This window comes from Chiroxiphia lanceolata, chromosome 2 (assembly GCF_009829145.1).
Source record: "Chiroxiphia lanceolata isolate bChiLan1 chromosome 2, bChiLan1.pri, whole genome shotgun sequence".
Lineage (NCBI taxonomy): Eukaryota > Metazoa > Chordata > Aves > Passeriformes > Pipridae > Chiroxiphia > Chiroxiphia lanceolata.
The window spans coordinates 24,490,321-24,510,017 of NC_045638.1; the positions used below are offsets into that span (position 1 = coordinate 24,490,321).

A 19,697-nucleotide genomic window follows, 5' to 3' on the forward strand; every position below is an offset into this window, starting at 1 on the left:
TTTTTCTCCTTTACGTCTATACCCTGACATACACATAGATTTAGATATAGATGAAACATAGAACATAGAGGAAAAAATGTGGACGGAAAAGTAGATTTCAGAACCAGCAGCCTGCTATATTATTTGCATGCATATAAACCCACAAGTTTGCAAATTATGTTGACAAAGGAAAACTTACCTGCTTTAGACAGCATCCTTATCCTTTCTCAGGAAACTGAGTGATTTTTCCTTTGCTGATTTTCCCTGTTCCAGAAAGCCATCAGCTATAGTACAAAGTGCTTCATTCTGCTGCAGATCATTTCACTCTGGAGAAAGTCCCATGCATTCACATAGGCAAACTGCAGCAACTTTTTGACTGCAACCCACTTTTTATGTTCTCTGTCTGATAATGCTGTGAAGAAAATTTAAAAAAATCTGGCCTCAGTGAGCCAAGATCTTTCATATGGAGTTCTCAAATCCTTGCAAAATAGGCAACAGAATATCCCAAAACATTCATTTTGCTCACTGTAGTGAACTTAGTTTCCTCTCCAGATCAGGTTTACAGTGACTCAGTCCCAAGTAAGTACAGAATATTAACACACCTCCATCCCTTTCCCATTTCTCCTGTACAAATCCTAGGTGACTGCTCTGCCCTAATCCTTCCACTTGGCCAAAATAAAAGCCCTTCCCTGAATGCATGCAGTGACACGGGACAAATTAGATGCACTGTCAACAAGTACTCTTTTATATATACAGAGAAGAAACATCTGTTTTCTTCAAACCTGAACCCTGACTGTTCTTTCCCAGGAGACATGTAACCTTTTGTGCAGCCTGAGCTCTCAGCCTCTACTTGATGCTTGGGCTTGGGCTTAACAGGTTTCCCTTGAAGGACACTTGGATTCTGGCTGCCAAAGAAATATAAACTGGAAAGGGTAACTGAGTGCAACCAAGCATTTTTGAAACTTCTCCTAAATGTCTGTCTCTTATACAAGCAAATGGGTACCTATACATTTAGAAACTAGACTTAAAAGAAGCTAAGATTTTCTCTTTATCTCACAAATTTAGGTTTTAACATGACTGCTAAAACAATGTTGAACCCTGCTTTTTTATTTCCGTTCAATACAGTAGGTTGGTGAGTAGAATTTTGATTCTGTTCTGTACATGTTCTGCTGTGTATTTCATCCCATGTTTTTGAAATACAACCTGCTTGTGTCCCACAACAGACATACTTCTGTCAGAAACAGTAGATGTATTATTCATTTGCTTGAATTCTTATTATCGGTAATATCTTTTCTTCCCAGTGACCAGGTGTTTGAAATTGGAATATTAGATATTTTTGGATTTGAAGAATTTCAAAAGAATTCTTTTGAACAGGTAAGTGTTGATTTTTTGCTGAATGTTTAACTAACCAGTGTTTTGATCAGAATATAAATATAGATGAAGGTGAAAATTTTCTCTTAAATATTTTTTTCCCGTTCAACCTATATGTGTGTGAATTATATCCAGATCTTTGTACAGTTGTTGATGATTTTAAAATAATCTAGTAAATATCTACCATAATGACTCTGAAGAAGGATAGTATCAGCACTGAAAGACAGTCTGAGGGAAATAGTGTTGTCTGTCTTCATGCTTGTGGAAGTTATAGTTCAGCTAGATCAGTGAGTAGAAGGACAATACGCTGAACTGGAAGAAAGATCAAAAGGTCTTCAGATGCCTTGGAGAAAAAATAGAATGAAAATGCTACATTATGCTAAGTGCCATTACTGGCAGATTTCACTTCTGTGTGACTTTACAACACGTGACTTTTCAAAAAATTGAATTGCATCCATGAAATGCATTGAAATTTAGCTCACTAAATGCTTAAAGATCCATTTAAATATCAAACTTTCTTTAAGCTGTTTACCTATTTTCAACATTAGTCTCTGAATACCAAAGCTATTGTGAATTACGTATTTCAGAAAACATAAGTGACTTTACACAACACACTGAAAGAGTTCAGTTGTTTGTCAGTTGTTCAGTTGTTCATTCATTCTGTAATGTAGCAGAAGAAAACAGAATAGAAAATCAAAGCATAGAAAAGAATAGAATGGCATCATCAGCAACGAAGGACTTGTTATTTTTTGAAATCAGAATTTACCCCTTCATCCCAGTTAATCCGTTGGTTTATGCCTCAACTTCTTCTTTCTAATGAAATAGAAGTCATAGAGCCACATTAGTTCAGCGTGTATAGCATGTTTACATTGCTGTCCAATTTCTAAATGTTTGAAAGCACAAACATGATGGGTTTACCAGTATCTTTGAAAGAGCATGTAAGAAGGCCATAAAATATATTGCAGTTCCCCTCTCACAATGTTCTTTTTGCTGCTACAGTTCTACCTTGCTTGAACATTTGCTGGATTAAGGACTATTGATGTGTGCCAAAATTCACAGTCATTTACTCAGTGTGAGTGCCTGCTTTGGGGGAAAATACAGAGTGAAAAATTAAAAACATTTTAACAGACAATATCTGAAAAAAAATCCATAAAGCCTCCTTGTTAATAAGGATAAAGTATTCTATGCAATTTAAATGCATAGAATTATGCATTTAAAGAGAAGGTGCATCTTGGGACTTACTGGTTATTTTCCTTTGACTCTGTTCTGCATTGTGTTTTTTGTCATGAAACTCATATAAGATCTGCAATTGCATCATGATATTCTTTGAATTCCAACTTCTGGGGTAAGTAATTTTGTGCTTAATGACTGCAGAGGATACTTGAAGAAAAATAAAAGAGATATAAAGAAAAATGAGTAAAAAGTAATTTATGATTTCTGCATAGCAAAAATGATTATTTCAAAGTCAACTTTCCATTTTTATTTTATTTTTTCTAAATAAATATATTTCAAGAGACACTTACTGTCCCTCCACCTGGACTGAAGGCATTTTTTTAAATAATATTGAGTAATAATCTGAATATTATCTCAGAATCTACTTAACTGCATTCCTGAAATGGCAGAATAGAGGTGAGGGAATTACAGAGTTCATTCTTATATGAACTCTGTAATGCAATTAACATACCCGATTTCTGAAGTGATAGGTTGCAGTATCAATGAAAAGAACTAGTTTGTGTCGCCACGTGGTACAATGTAAGATCATGCAGACATACCCAAAACAGCCTGAACTTCAAAGCTGGAACAGTCTAGCAGTCTAACCTAGTTCAGTATTCTGCCTGGACTTGTTAACCCTAACAATAAACAGTCTTATTAGCCCAGATAGAGTCCTCATGCAAAACATTGCATCATGTCTGCAAACATGCCCAGTGTCAAGGCTTGCGATTGCAGAATGTTAGCATTAAATGTTACAGTCAGACAGTGGTGGAGCCATAAAAATTATTTTTCAATCAAATTTAGATTAGAATATTTTAAAATGGCATTAAAAAAGCAATTTGGGGGAAAATGAACCTTTTGTTTCAAATTAGCATATGATAAGGCATTCTGTGTGACATCTGTTTTCCTGCTTTCTTGGGAAAAAAAATTACAACTGTTTTCAAGAAAAATTAAAACTTCCTGATTGCCCAAGACTGGAGACATTCCAAGTAGCCGTGTGAATCTTTCTGATGCTTCATATCAGATTAGTTGATAGATAGTCTAATATCATAATTAAGAGAGCAATAAGGTGCTAAATCACATGTGCGTTTAAGCAATTCATTTTAATAAACTTTTTTTAAAAAATTTTTTTTTTAAAAACTGCGTCTTAAGACAGAACAGCGATACTGTGTTTTCAGGCAGACAGCAATAGATAAACTAGGTAGAATAACTTGTTTACTCCAGTGTATGTGTTGGAATGACGAGACATTCGAGCATTGAAATGTCGAAGTCAAACAAAGGATTGGTCTAGGAACGACTCATGGGCAACACAGAAAAATTGATGTCAAAGGACTAGAAAAGTAAGATTAATTATGTCTACACCAGGAGTCTGATAACTTCTGCAGGCAAAACAATGTAACCGACAGCTTGTCAGTAGAAAAGTTTTTTAGATGATTACAAAGAGGAAGCAATTCTTAATTGTTAAGTTTTCCTTGTACTTGGTGAGCATTGGTAACCTTTCATTCTATAGCACGTGTGGTACAGTATATTTAAAAGACAAAAAAAAAAGATGTGTAGTTCTAAAATAACAGTAAATAAGTGTGTGAAATAAGCAACAGTGAGTGGAGTTCTGATTTTTGGTATGAAATTTAAAAGCTGAAACATAAGAAGCAGTATTTTTAGAAGCCACAGTCTGAAAGAGTCATTGCTCAATAAAGACTGAAAACTTCTGAATTACCAGGACTCAGTGAGGTACTGTTTGTCAGCTGAGCTGTGGTAAATTACTGTAGTACACTTTTATCTCACCCAGTTACAATTTACAGTCACTTCCTAGCATTGATCATTAGCTTGAGAACAGCGTTTTCCTGGAGCAGCTGCATACCTGCTGTGCCAGAACAGCTTTGTATACAGCCACAGTGGAACATGGTCAGAAGTGAGCACAGATTTCTCTTTCCTGTTCTATACAGAAATGGCCTTCATTTTGTGGTAATTTCAGAAAATACGAGTGCTGTACCAAAAATATCAGTTGCATATTTCAGTGTTAATTTTCAATGTTTTCCTAGGTTTCCCTGTTTGAGAGGGACTGTATTTGTTTACGATTTAATCTGCACCTCTTTAAAAGTAGTAATATCTGCTTCTCTTCTAGTAGAATTTAAAACTAGGTTAGATCTTATTCATGGTTACTTCACAGCACAACTCCGAATAATACAGTCGAGGAATGCTACAATCTTCATTATACCCTTATGCTAGCATATTTTTTGACCACAAACTGAACAAACTCATGACCAATGAACGTAACAAGCAATAAACAGGAGGGATAGTTGCCTGTACCATTTCCCCCCAATTTTTTTCTAAGAAAACTGTATTATAGGAGAGAAACCAGACTTCAGACAGCAAGAATAGCCTTTCCTTCCCCTGCAGAAAGTCAGGTCTTTCTAACAAAATGGAGTTCTGTAGTTGTGAAATCATAGAATAACAGAATCTGCAGAGTTGGAAGGGACCTACAAGGATCATCAAGTTCAACTTCTGGCCCTGCACAGGATCATCCCCAAGAGTCACACCTTGTGCCTGAGAGTATCATCCAGATTTTTCTTGAACGCTGTCAGGCTTGGTTCTGTGACCACTTCCTTGGGGAGCCTGTTCCACTGCCCAATCACTCTCTCTTTGGGTAAAGAAACTTTTTCTAATCATAAAGACCAATAATGCAGTAAAATGGACTCCAGTAATCTTCTCTCTCTGATGTCTAATTCAAGTGGTAAACTAAAAAAAATATTTAGTTCTTGCTAAATAACATGTTCAACTCTTGGATAGTATTTTGCCTCTGTAGGCCTCTTAAATTTTGCAGAAGAAACGTGCATATATTATCCTTTTTATAGGAAATATAAGTGATTTATCTGGATTAGTACTGTAGGTCGCTGGAACAGTCAAGTGTCTCTTGACTCCCATTCAACTCTATACCCATTAAAGTATGTGCACATTATCTGTGTGATGCAGTAGAGCTCTGGGAGAGGCACAGCTTCCATGGCAGTTCCGTGCAGCATATCTCTTGTGTCAGGAACCAGCTGGATCTGAGAGCAGAGACCATTGCCTGCTCCATTCAGGACTTTTCTGCTTCACCACTGTGACTCTGAAGTAGAGATTGTAGAACCCAGCTATGCTGAAATTTTTACCTATGTCTATTATTAGGTGTTGTAGATTTTAACTTGTCAGTGTGTTATTTCTGTAGTTAACTCTGCTGACACTACATTTTGTCATGTAACCTTTCCTAACCAAAACAGCCATAACAGATTATTTTATATTAAATTGTATTGTGTCAAACATTAGACATTCAGCATTTAACAAGGAAAAATAATGACATATTTTTAAGTCAGAGTTGCTAGTCTCCATGCTAAGGTGTCACCTGGGACTGGCCCCTGGGCAGGGCTTGGGGGATCCCAGGAAAAGCTGAGGAGGGCTGTAAAAGCCTATTCCTGCCCTCAGGGCCCTGGTGATCCTGTGTTTTAATTTGTTCCTCGACCCAGTTCCCGAGGATCTTACACTCTGCATGGCTTTTGTCATAGTGTGCTCTTCTCTCTAAGTCTCTTTGGTCTTTTTTTCTAGTACACACGTTTCTTTCGATTTGTGCAGGACACTATTGTCTGTCCAGTGTTCCAGTCAGCTACTGGAAAAACAGTGTTACTCAGTTTTAAAGCTGGCTTATCATGTACCTGACATTAAAGTGTGTATTTTTTTCTTTATTCTTTTATGGTAGATGCCTTGTGGACAAAAATAAAATAATTTATCTCAAACTGAGATTCTGAGCTCAATTCAGTTTGTGATTGATTAGTGAAATGCTGCACAAGGACATTTATTATCTGATATCTTACTTTTCCACAGTGGCACCCTTTTTTATCCTACAGTACTTAGTTTATCGTCCTGGTCTACTCTGGCCTCCAATCGGAAGCTCTGGAGACACAGCATCTATAATGCTGATGATGCCTTTGAGAAAGCACGTAGGATCACTCTTGAGGAGAAAAGACAACGCAGAAAGAATCATGCCTTGCAGAATATACCTCCTAAGGAGTCTTTCTGCTGTGCCTTTTGCAACCGGATGTACCTGTCTCGTGTTGGCCTTTTTAGCCACCAACACGCTTGCAACAAACATGGGTAGAGCCCTTCCCAAATCTTCATTCGTGAAGCCTAGCCATGACTTAGTTTATGGTCAGCATTATGAGTGAAAAAATTAATTCTGAAACTATTTCAGAATTAATTCGTTTCAGAACAATTCCAAACTCTTTCAAGAAAAGATTGTTGTTACTTGAGGTTTGTTTTCTTGTTTGTTCAATAGTTTTATATATACAAAATCAAGTGGGGGACTATTCCACTTTGTATTGAATAGTGCCCCTTTTTTGAGGGGCTTTTCAGACCCTCCTTTGTGGAAGGCTTCTCAGGTGACAGGCACCTGTAATAAAGTTTTAATGTAGCACTTTTATGTCATTTGCGGAACACAGATCAGCTACAGGCAACTGACCCCAGAGATGACATGGATTCCCAGTGAAATAAACCTCTTCTGACAGAGGTAGAAGGACTATATTTGAATTTGTGTTGGAGCTGCGTGGAGAATCTGTGTTAGATCCTATTAGCCCTAATAAGCAATGGAAGAAACATTATGGGTCCTGGTTTTGTTATAAATTCTTTAGAAATATTCTGATTGGTACTACATATAAAGAAAAGGATGTTGAAATATTTGAGTAGCAGATATAAAGAGGAACAGCAATGAAGATACTTCTGAAAAATCAGTGAGTATCAACCTTAGGTGAGTCTAAGCTCAGGAAAAAGAAGATGATTCTGCTTTTCATTATATTAGAAATTAAATTTTTAAGAAATGCTAGAGCACTCTAGTAGATTAGATTTGTCATTGTAGCATCATTGCCTCAGGCCACAACATAGGGCCCAATAGATGTATTGATACAACAACTGTAAGCTTTACTCTGTGCTCTGAATACACATACCCTGGGAGAGCTAATCCTTCTGCATGATCAGAGGATGTAAATGAGCTTTCCAGAAGGTCTTTATATCCATTCTTTCCTCACTGATTGAGAGTCACCAAGTTTTCTTTTCACAAATTCCCTTTTGTGGTTACGCTTTTTCAAATAGACGTTTGAAAAGTGCAGGAAAAGTGAACAGAGTGGAGAGCAGGAAAATTTCATTAGTCATAGGCGCTCTTCTGTCTTTAGAGCATAGTACAATTTTTGTATTCTACCTAAATTTTTATTTAGCGTAAATTGTGCAAACTGGTCAAATGCAGTAAAAGAGACATCAAACTAATACTGTTTAATATGATGAATATTTACTGCTTTTACAGTATATGCCACTATAATTTCTTCCAAAATCTACAATTTGGGTGATGCTGCAAGTTGTTTTTTCTCTATACTTGAACAAGAATATTTTTTCTTCTAAAAATATTCTAAAAGGACTTTTTAAAGAAGACTTGGACAAATATATGGTGTATTTGTTTTCACTGAGACATGATAGTGAGTTAAGATTAGAAAGAAAGAGAAGAGAAGGTAGGAAGCCATACAGAAGAGATATAAAATGGAGCCCATGAGATGAATGTCAAGAACAGTCTAACAATGTTTAATGACAAAAAGTGCCATAGGTCATGTTAAGTACTGCTGCAAGGTAAAACAAATAGTTCTTAAAGGTAAATACTCGGTTTAGGTCAAAATTTCTTTTGAGTTTTTTTTTATTACTGCTATATTTCCATCTAATTTTCGTGGGTGCAATTAAATGCATGTTTTAAAAAATGCAGGTCTCTGAACTTTTCGGATCTTTAGACAGAAAATACATCATTGTTTTATGTAATACTTAGGAGACATGAAGCAAAAGAAGTTGAGTTACAAAGCTACCTTAGTTCATTTTCATCCCACTTCTACATTTCAGCTGTTGTAACTGTTATGTCAACTGGTGTCAAACTTGTAATTTGAAATGCTCATTTTATTTCCTTTTCCCAGCAGGTTGTATAAAACACTGAAAATGGAGAATGATAGGATCAGAATGTCTTGCTTTGCAGCAGGCCCAGGCTGGCATCCTGGTTCTCATTCTGCAGAGCTGTTATTCTCAGCCACTGCTAGAGAGAGCAGCTTGCAGTTTGTATAAGTGCTTGAACTTGATTTATGGCTGGGTTTGCAGTACCTTACTGTCATCAGTCTGCCAATCTGAATGACAGTGTTGCTTGTGTTGGTAAGAAGCACACCAGTGTATGCCATAATACACTGATCAGTAGAATTTAAAATTGTGGGGGTTCTTTTATCATCCAAGCATGAATGTTTTAATAAACTACTATTCCTTTTTTTTTTTTTGGCACTTAAAACCAGTGCTATTTATTAGATCTTTTTAAGACATGTCTCAGACAGTCTTTCCCTTGATAGTTCAGTAATTTTGCTGCATAGTCAGGTTCTTAGGTACTTTTTTCTTTTTTTAATGTATTTTAAGAGATTGGCTCAAGTTTATAGGGATTTTGACAACTTTTCTTATAGTAAAATATACCTGTGTAAAATTGAATTACGTGGTCCTCTAAATAACTCATCTGCAAATAAAGGTGTACACAGCATGCATCACTTTAAGGCTTTATCATATCCTGCAAATTATAAGCTTGTCTGCCTCATAAAATAATGTTAAGAAGCTTTTGGAAAGATTTTGTAGTTAGAATTAGAATTCCAAAAGTGACCAGTAAAGAACGTTTTGCCTGCTACAGATTAAAAAAAAGCTGTCTTTTCTATTGAAATAGTAGATAGTGTAAATCTATTGTATACTTCAATTGTTAGTAAAATGAGATAATAATCTGAACCCTTATAAATCCCACTTGGAAAGAAATAATGGTTTTATTCGAGGCTGTCTTTTATCTGCACTATCATGCATTGGTAAAAACAGTTAATAATAGACATTTGGTTGTAAAATGGGGGGTTGTCTTATTTCTTCTTACTGTTATTCACACATTTATTTTGTTGTATAACAAGTGCAAGTTGACTATACTTATGTAATGTGTTAATGGAAAATTCAGGCAGCTATTACACATTACTTGGGTTCTCTTTCTTCATCTGGATGTTAAGCCAGGTAGTTTTAGGATTGATATAAATACTTCATACTTTTTAATATGACTTACTGGTGGAATTGCTTTTACACACTTTATTCATGAAAGATATAGTTTGTGGCCAACACAAATACGTGACTAGTTTAGTCTGAAAAGAGACCGTGTGCAAGCATTCCTTGCCTAATTCCTCGTACGAAGTGTTCTTCCACCCTTTTAGGAGTTTCTGTTTTCTTAATTTCTTGGTCATAGCTGGTATAGCACTGGAGAAAATTTTAGAATTTTCCACTGAAATTTCCACTCCAATGTCAATAAAACAGTTAAAACATTTATTCCACAAGGTTATTAAATATTTACCTATTTTTGCAGGTGAGCTTTGAATAAAATACGAAAAGACCCAAAATAAGCTGATACAACTCCCACCTGGTTTTAATTGAAAATCGGATTTCTATGGATCTGTTTAGTTTGAAAAACAGGCACTATACCTCCTATATGGCAATCAAAAAAAATTTTTGAGAAACTTCTACATTATTTATCTGTCCAAACTTTAAACTTTACAATTGAACACCGTTTTCTTGCCAACCTGCCCTTAGAATGTCTCTAAAATGGAGAGCAACACTAGTAAAATATCTGTAGGTGTTTTATAACATGTATTTGGGTAAAACAGAATGAGTTCTTCAGAGACTGCTTTAGACTTCAGTGGCATTATATGTGGAAACAGAGTTGAATGTCTTTGTTAGCATTGAACTAACTGCAGAGTCAGGATCCTAAACAAATATGTAGTTATTTTTTTCTAAAAGCACATTACATTTGTAGAGGCTTCCTGAATATAAAATGCAGAAGAATATTAAATGTACCAATTTATAAGTAAGGTTGCCCCACTTCGATCACTGGAATTAGTGTAAATTTGCACTATATTTGATAATGCTGGTATTTGATAATTCTTATGTGGAATTCACAATGAACTGTGCAGGCAGAAATCTGTGTATTCCCAATTTTATAGTAATAGCTGTTAAAATGTGAATTTCCCTACGGTCTTGCTAAATCTATGATCTACCAAGAGATAACATATTGTGGATTGACATTTCATCAAATTCAATATTAGATGTGCAGTAAAACCTGCATCAATGAATTATCCAGTAAATTTCTAATATGCTTGTTTTTCTTCATTTTACAATAGCTGTGTGTCAACATGACCAATGAGAAGATACACCAGTACATCACTGAAGTGCTTTTCTTACAAGAGCAAGCTGAATGTGTACAAGAGGGAGTTGCCATGGAAACAGTGTATTCTCCTGGTAACCATACTGCAGCCTTGGATTTTTTCTTTCAGGTAGTTTCCAGATCCATTTTACAGCATGTATATTTATACGTAGTCTCTGCATGTTAGACTAATACAACCTTGCTTGCATTTTCCGATTTATGAATCTTCAGATAAGGTTATGGGTCCAAAGAGACTGTAGCTCAGGGGCTAACAGAGCTTGCTAACAGTCCAGGGATGAAGAAGATGCACCAGAAACTCCTTGTCTGTACCGATTAATGCGTGGCATCTGTGTGTCATGGCATGTTGATAATGCAGCTGTAGGACTGACGAGTCTCTGTTGAAAGCCTGACAGTTTCTTTAGTAACTGAAGCTAGTTTCTTGAGTACAATTTCTAGGAAGGAAGTAACTTAATCAGTTTCCTAGAAGATTGTCAATAGTGACCATTTTTGGCAATTGAAATATTGTTCGTTACGTCTCTTATAGAATTATCTTCTGTGCATAGCCTTGAACACTTACCAAAATATTTTAATCTTTTTATTTTTCCTTTTCTTTGAGGTGATATGTGTTTCTGTTTAATAAATTACACACTGTGTTACTATACAAGGAACAAGTGGAATTCTATTGCTCCTATATAAAATGAGAAAAATCTGTTTTTCATTTCAGAAACCATCAGGCTTTTTGTCAATGCTGGATGAAGAAAGCCAATCTGTTTGGTCAGTGGAACAAAGTCTTTCTAAACGCATTCAGTCTTACCTGGATACATCAGACACAAATACAGTATATTCCTCCACAAAAGATGGAAATGGTAACCTTGCCCCAAAGGATCTGGGCTCCACCTTCACTGTTATGCATTATGCTGGGAGGGTAAGTTGTTTGAATGATCATTTATATGCAGTTAACGAAAAAAAGGAAACAAAACAAAAAATTACATAGCTTCTCCAACTCCTGGCTATAAATAATTCTCTGTCAAGTGATAAATTTTCCAAGGACAATTTAGAATCTCAGTGCAATATCTGGTGTATAAAATCTGTAGCTTATAGCATGCAGGATTCAGGCTACCTAATTCTGGCTCCTAAATTGTATCTTCACTGTGAGCATTTCATGTAGAAGGAGGTGATTCAGATCCCTTAACATAAATGTTTAATGCCATTTTAATTGGCTGGCTGTCACTTTGCCTTCAAATGTTCCGGAACAGTACAGGTTCCCTGTAGATCCTTTGCTATATATGTAGATACCTGGGATACCAGCATGCATCTGGAAAAATAATCAAAAACAAAACCATGTTTTTGTTAGTAGTCATAATATTTTTTTCCTTTTTTTTTTTCCCCTACAAAACCCCAGAACGTACTAAGTGTCTTTCAATATGGCTGTAAAATAAGATGAATATTCTGCATTCCCCTTTCTGCAGTGTTCATGGAAAAAGTGTAATTATTTTAATGCTTTTAAATAGGCCTTTTATCCTTTTCTTTCCAATACTTCATTTTCACATGGTCTCCACCACCACCCACAACTCAAAGCAAGCAAATAAGGCATGTATTAAGAGGGATAATAATTTTTTTAGATAGTCTGACAGATTGGCCCTTCTGTGATTAATCTGACATTCTGCCACTTCTCTCTGTTCAAAGCATGGTATTTGAAATTAACTAAGGAATGTAAATTCTATGGGTACAATATAACGGGCTCTTAGTTATCACTTTACCAAAATTTCCATTGAAATCATGTGAGAACATAGACCGAAGACTGCAGAAATCAGTCTTCACATCTGAACAACTTGTTCTGTGTACTTTCACACTTTCTAAGCCTTATTCAGATGATTCTATGAGATATCCATCCACTGATGGAATCCCTTAGAAGCTTTGTGAATAGCACGTTTAAAAATTATTTATCTCATCATCAAGACTGGGCTTTGCGAACGAAGATTTAGGAAGGCTCTATCCACGTTTGTTACAAGCACGCTGGTGGCTAATGAGGCCAATATGAGATAGACATGTCCGATTGCAGAAGGCACAGCAGAAAGACTCCTTGGGTGATATCAACAAGACATGATTCTTTCTGCATTGTCTTTTCTCCTCGAGAGTGATCCTGCATGCGTTCTCAAAGTAAACAGCAGTGTTATAGATGCTGTGTCTCCAGGCCTCCCAATTTGAGGCCAGGGTAGACCAGTTATGTTGATCAGTATAACCAAGGCTGAGATGTTGTTTCAGGGAGTCCTTGTATCTTTTCTTCGGGGCTCCTCTCATGCGGCAACCAGTGGCAAGTTCACCGTAAAGCCGGATCTTAGGGAGGCGGTGGTCCTTCATCCTTGAGACGTGCCCTGCCCAGTGCAGCTGCGTTCTCAGCAACATGGCCTCAATGCTTGTGACTGCTGCTTGTTCTAGAACAGATGTGTTGGTCACATAATCTGACCAGTGGATGTTTAGGATTGTACGGAGGCAACGTTGATGGAAACGTTCTAGGAGTCGCAGGTGGTGGTGGTAGATGACCCATGATTTGGAACCATATAAAAGAGTAGACAGCACTATGGCTTTGTAAACACTGATCTTGGTACTTTTCTTCAAGTGTTTATTTCGCCATACTCTTTTATGGAGTTTTCCAAAAGCACTATATGCCTTTGCTAGCCTGTTGTCTATCTCTCCGTCAATCTTACCATCCGAGGAGATGAGGCTACCTAGGTAATTAAACTGCTGGACTGATTTGAGCTCTGATTGGCCAATGGTGATATGGGGATGATGGAAGACTTCCTGAGGTGCAGATTGATAGAAAACTTCTGTCTTCTTTAAGCTGACTTCCAGCCCAAAGAGCTCAGCAGCGTCTGCAAAGCAGGATGTTAAGCGCTGCAGAGCTGCTTCTGTGTGGGCAACAAGGGCGGCGTCATCAGCATAAAGCAGCTCCCGGACAAGATGGTTTAAGGTCTTAGTGTGGGTCTTCAGTCGCCTTAGGTTGAAAAGGCTTCCATCAGTACGGTATCGAATGTAGATACCGTCCTGATCATCGAGGCCTGCCATGGCCCTTTGGAGCATCATGCTAAAAAAGACGGTGAATAGGGTTGGTGCAAGAACGCAGCCTTGTTTCACGTCATTAGTTATTAGAAAGGGCTCAGAAAGTGTGTTACCATATCTGACTTGGCCATGCTGATCCTCATGGAGTGAGATGATCATTTTAAGGAACTTGGGGGGACATCCTAAACGTTCCAAAATCTGCCACAGACCTTTTCTGCTCACAGTATCGAAAGCCTTGGTGAGGTCGACAAAGGTTACATAGAGACCTTTGTTCTGTTCCCTACACTTCTCTTGCAGTTGTCTGAGAATAAATACCATGTCTGTGGTGCTCCTGTTGGCTCTGAAACCACACTGACTTTCAGGTAGAATTCCTTCTGCTATGGCAGGTATTAGTCTGTTCAAGAGTATTCTTGCCAGGATTTTACCAGCAATGGAGAGCAGAGTAATACCACAGTAATTTGAGCAATCTGATTTAATTCCTTTCTACTTATACAAAGTGATGATGACATTATTTGTCTACTGCACGTCAAAACAACCACATCATGACTGCGTTGTTTATAAATGTAACCGCAAGTGTTATTAGTTGATGACTTTAAATAGTAGGTCACTTTAAACCTGAAATCTCAATGAAGTCTGTTATCCGGCAGAACCTGACTTTTTTCAGGATTTAATGGCAGCACATGATATGTACCCTCCATTAAAGATACATGGGAATTGCAGGTGCTTCAGTATAACCAGGCTACTGACACCTGGATGCTCCTCTCTATACCTAAGCAACAGGCAGAAGAAATGAGTTCAATGAGGAAGAAATTGGGCAGCTATGATAAAGTCTTTTGTTAGAATTCCTATTACAATTCTCAAATAAATACGGTATCTTTTCTGCTGTTTATTGTGACAGATAATCTTTCCCTCATGTGATTTTTAAAATCAGTTTAAATTCTGAAGGGAGTTCTTAGTGGTTGCTAGGGTAAGAACATCAGAAAAATAACTAATCTATGCTGCTAAAGGTACTGGATGTCACACTTTTTGCTATGATGACTATTTGAGGTAGATTTATACTGTTGAACACCCAGTGAGTCAACTATTTGTAGTGGAAATTCATATGATGTGTGTTCAAAACTTGTCTACAAGTCACCAAAAACAGACTTGCTGGCTCTGTCATATCTCAGGATAACACTGTATGTCCTGAGCTCTCCAGAACAGATCAGAGGTTGGAATATGCATGCTTAGGCTTCCTTAACTAGATTAGGATCCTGTACAGCAGTATAGATGAGGACAGGTCTATTTTGTGACTCTTCATTTGGAAATGAAGCTGATGGAAGTCTCGAGTTGTGTTCTGACGCAAGCAAATTTGTTCCTGCCCAATAATAGAAATGTGGTAATTATGGAAAGGATTAAGACTATTTGGGTAGTGCTTAAATTCCTAACCTAAATACTCTGAATAACTACCTGGAGGTTCTTCTTTCATCACAAGGCCTTCTACTTAGACTCAAATTATTTACCAGAGTTAAGTAGTTTGAATACCTCCACTATTGGGAATGTGGGCACACAGTGGTTAAATAACAGTACAACCAAGAACTGACCATGAACTCCAGATGTCTAATTTCATTTATAAACTTTTTTCATACTTGTTACGTAAGTAATTTTTAATGCAGTTTGTTTATACAAATTTATCACAATAGCTCAAAAAAGTTCCATACCCCAAAACCTGACATGGAAGCAGCAGCAAGGCAGCTGCATTAAAATCACAACCAGTCTAATAAGGACATTTCTTCAAAATGAAAGAAATGTTTGTCTTATTCTTTGAAGAAGCACTTGAAAGATTTGTTAAGACCAACATTTCAGGTGCCTAGTTCTGAAAGTTAAACTGTGAGTGGTAAAGAGGACACTTTTCATTAACATGTTTTTTAGCCTTGCATGGTTGTTTAGATTTTGTGTTATAACGTAGACACTTGGTTTGACCTTTTCCTAATAATAGTAATGACATTTAATCTAAAAGCATGAACAAATAGACAACTCTCCAAGTAATGTAAATTCACACATTCTTTCGAAGTCAATGGAGATCCTTTGATTTACATTGTCCAAGGAACTATTCCAGAGTCAGGTTGTTCTTTGCATCCTTACAGTAGTAAAATGCTTGGCCCTGCCAGAACAGGAAAGTTCTCTTGCAAGTGTTTAACTCTCCTTACTTTAATAGTGATTGAGCAAAATCCTTAAAGACACTTGCATTTTTGATATCTTGTGGAACTGTTATCTTGCTATCACAGATTGAAATTTCCAGTGATTTATGATATGTATTTACATAAACTGTGATGATAGTATGACTGTACTAAGTGACACAAATTGAGTTTATTCTGATCCTAGTATGTCTTCATAAGTCAATAACTTGAATATGAAAAACTAGGATTTAAAACTGCTGATGCTGTTGTTCAGATTGTACTATTACTACATTTAGTAGCTTTTTATAGAAGTAATTTGTGATTTATTCGTTATAAAATTCTTAAAGTATCAGGTTTTTAAATATATCAGCATTTATTGGCACTCAAAAATAAGCATTTATAAAGTAACAGTATAGTTTGTCAGGTTTTGAGAGCCATTTTTATAGTCTGACATCAATTAAGTGAGTCTAAAGTAAGTGAAGTGTAGAGCAATCTTATTCTGCGTTGTTGCTTTCAGAGATCTCAAAATTTAAAACAAGGGGGCTCAATTTTATTCTGACTTACCACAGTTTTTCACTGATTGTAACTCCTTTAACTTGGTAAAGCTTCTCATTATTTACATGAGTATAACTGAAAGATGAATCAGACCCAAAGGATAAAATGTGACAGGTAATTGCACATAAAAATTTTCACTTCTAGGATTAATCATTTACATTCAGGTGATGTGTCTAGGCTGGCAGTTGTGGAGGAAGTCACACTGAATGCAGGTCTGTGTTAGAAGGTGAAGGCAGACATCCTGATTTCTCTAGGTAACAAAAGGTGTAACCACAGTGTAGTTCACAGTCAGTCTGAAAGAACTGCTACTCCGAGTCATCTAGAGAAAAAAGAAAAAAAAAAGCTAATATTCTATCTTGGCCCTGGTATGAACCTCTTATGACCCATGTAGTTTGAGCTCCTTTTCATCAGTACTGTATGTCCAGAATGAATTGGGTTCACTTCTTTACTCAGACACTTACAGTAGTATTTTAGCAATTTAGAAGTGCAGTTACGCTGGAAAATGCAGTTATTAACAATACTTCCTCACTGAAAAAACCTTTTTTTGTGTATTTAACTGGGATTGACAGACCACATCTTGTGAACAAAACTGATATCTCTAGCTTTATATTATGAGAGAATTACAGGTGATACAGATGTGTCCATGCAGTTTTAAACACCTTTAATATGTTCATACCTTAAATTTTTTTGGTCAGGATACTCATAGAAAAAGTATGTTTTCTTCCACTGTCAAGTCTTTTTGATTGATTGTAGTCATGAATTTTCAGGTATTGCCCATTTCCTTAAGTTTTATGCTCAGAAGCTTTTTCCGAGACTAAACATGCCATCTTATTGATCGAAGCATAATGAGCCTTAGACCATTCCAGAAAAAGCAGTACCAAGAGAAAAACAAGAAGAGATAATGGATCAGAAGTAAAAAAAAAAAAAAGAAACCATGAGTTTGAAGTGAGATGAAAAATGCATGTAAGGGAAAAAAAATCCAAATAATTTGGAATCCATTTTCTGGCTGAAGCAATACTTTGATAAAATCTGTGTGCATGATATCGTTCTGAGAGACCCTGGATTTTTTTCTTTCCTTGGCTGTTTTGGAATGAAAAGAGAAGAAAACACTATGCACAAGTTAACTGTTGCACATGGAAGAAATCAGCACAGGGGTGAGATTTTTTTTTTTAATGGAGTCTGGGAGTGAATACTGTATTACACTAATGTGACAGAATGATCCAGTGGAAGAAAGAAAATGAATTTTCCCTCATTTCTCTTGAATTTTCCTATTATACCTGCACAGTATTAAATCTCTCTTTTTCTTCATGGGCAATGATACATTGCTCATGAACACACATGAACACATGCTTAGCAAAGGCCACTGTGAGCATTAGTACTTTATCTTACCAAGTATTTTACTTTATCTCCCAGTTTTAATTTTACAGCTGAACAGAATCCTACAATGCCTTGACATATTATGAGTCTTTTCTAAGAGCTATTTAGTGTCTTGTTATCTGAGTGCTGTAAGACAAAAAGCTTATCCGTTCTGTTCAGACAGAAGGTAGAGAAGAATGATTTAGGGCTTTTATGACTGAAAAAAAAAAAATCCTGGTGGGAGGCTTTATCCAAAGGTTGTTTAACACATTTCCCTGAACAATGGCAGTTTGATCTCTTCTGGAAAAAATCTGCTCATCTGGGCATTACTTTGTTTCTGACGCCTAACATGAATGTGGGTATCCTCAGATGCTTCCCACACAGACTGTCTGCCTGGCAGCAGTGAGAGAAGAGGCACGCTGGTCCCACACTACACCTTGCAAGCTTGCCACATATCACCATCAGTCAAAACTATACTAAGAATCTGTAATACTGAATTTCTAGGGTTTTTTATTGATAACATTAATATTTACATTGCAGGCTCTCATGTAATGAAGGGCTTCACATGAGTTATATCTTTGAACTGTTGAATGTACCAGTAGTCATGATTTTTGAAGAATAGCATTCCCATCATTAAATTTTCTCAAGGACACAAAGTTTTTTATTTTTTAAAACTTTATGGAAGAATTAACATATCAATAAGTAAATCTGAAATATATTGTCTTAGCACAATGCCAAGAGACACATATAGAGGTATTTAACATACTGGAATTAGAGATAATTAACTATTTTCCCCATTGTTCATGAAATCTGAATAATAGATTGTCGTAATTTAAGCTTTCTGCAGTTTAAATTAAACTTGAATTTAAAAATTAGATAAGCCCCTTGTCACTGTTTGCCTTGCCATTATTTTGACTTATAGTACTATAATAAACCAATCAGACCTAAAGACCAACTTCTTAGCTCTATAAACAAGTGCACATAATTTAAGTGCAGATCAATGTCTGTTCCATTTCTCAGGAACGTGCATTTCAAAATACCTCTCAACTGTCAGCTCACCTTCACTGAGACAGTCTTCTCTGAAATGCCTTATATATCCCAGGCAGACTCTGAAACTGACCCTCTAAATCAACAGACAAAAGGAGTTGCATTAATCAATAAAGATGCTTTCATTTACTCTTTTTTTTCCTCAGGCTGAATCCTCAGACATAACAATCAAGTCAATCTAGTCTAAAATATAGTACCAAGGCTTTTAAAGGTTACTTGACTGATTCTGGTTTTCACACAGTCAAGGTAGTTGTGCTTTTTCTCCCTTTCTCTCTCTCTTTCTTCCTTTAAGTAGACTTGATTTGGGACTTTTACTTGTAGTAAAAAATATTAAAACACTTCCCTCCACCCTCCTATTTTGTTTATAAATATTTGCTTGTTTCAAAATACCATTCTGTCACTCACATTTAAGTACAGACAGAAAATTAGCAACTGCAAATGACCTTTTGTGCAGTGAAATTGTCCTTGAATATATTCTCAAAAATTTTCCTTTTACTACATGAACTGATGATTTTCTTATTAACTAAAATTAACAACACATTCAAAACCGTGAGTTTCTGAGCTATATTTTGCCATTAAAATAGTAAAATTTTCCCTTTTAAGTGTGAATGCAGACAAATCATTCTTAATATTCCAGGTGGCATTTTCCTAGCTGGTTTTAGGGTTCCTGCTGAACTTGCCATTAGCCATGAGTGCTTTTGACCTAT

At 36.3% G+C, this 19,697-nt stretch overlaps 1 protein-coding gene across 4 annotated transcripts in view; it reads left to right on the top strand.

Annotated features, from left to right (window-relative positions):
- MYO16 (myosin XVI) overlaps nucleotides 1-19,697 on the top strand; it is a 363,225-nt gene that overhangs the window by 242,792 nt on the left and 100,736 nt on the right. For all 4 annotated transcript variants that reach the window (XM_032679459.1, XM_032679458.1, XM_032679457.1 and 1 more), the window contains exons 21-23: nucleotides 1,281-1,353; nucleotides 10,791-10,943; nucleotides 11,538-11,738. In XM_032679459.1, coding sequence (XP_032535350.1) covers nucleotides 1,281-1,353; nucleotides 10,791-10,943; nucleotides 11,538-11,738 — 427 coding nt within the window. The remainder of the gene's footprint in view (nucleotides 1-1,280; nucleotides 1,354-10,790; nucleotides 10,944-11,537; nucleotides 11,739-19,697) is intronic.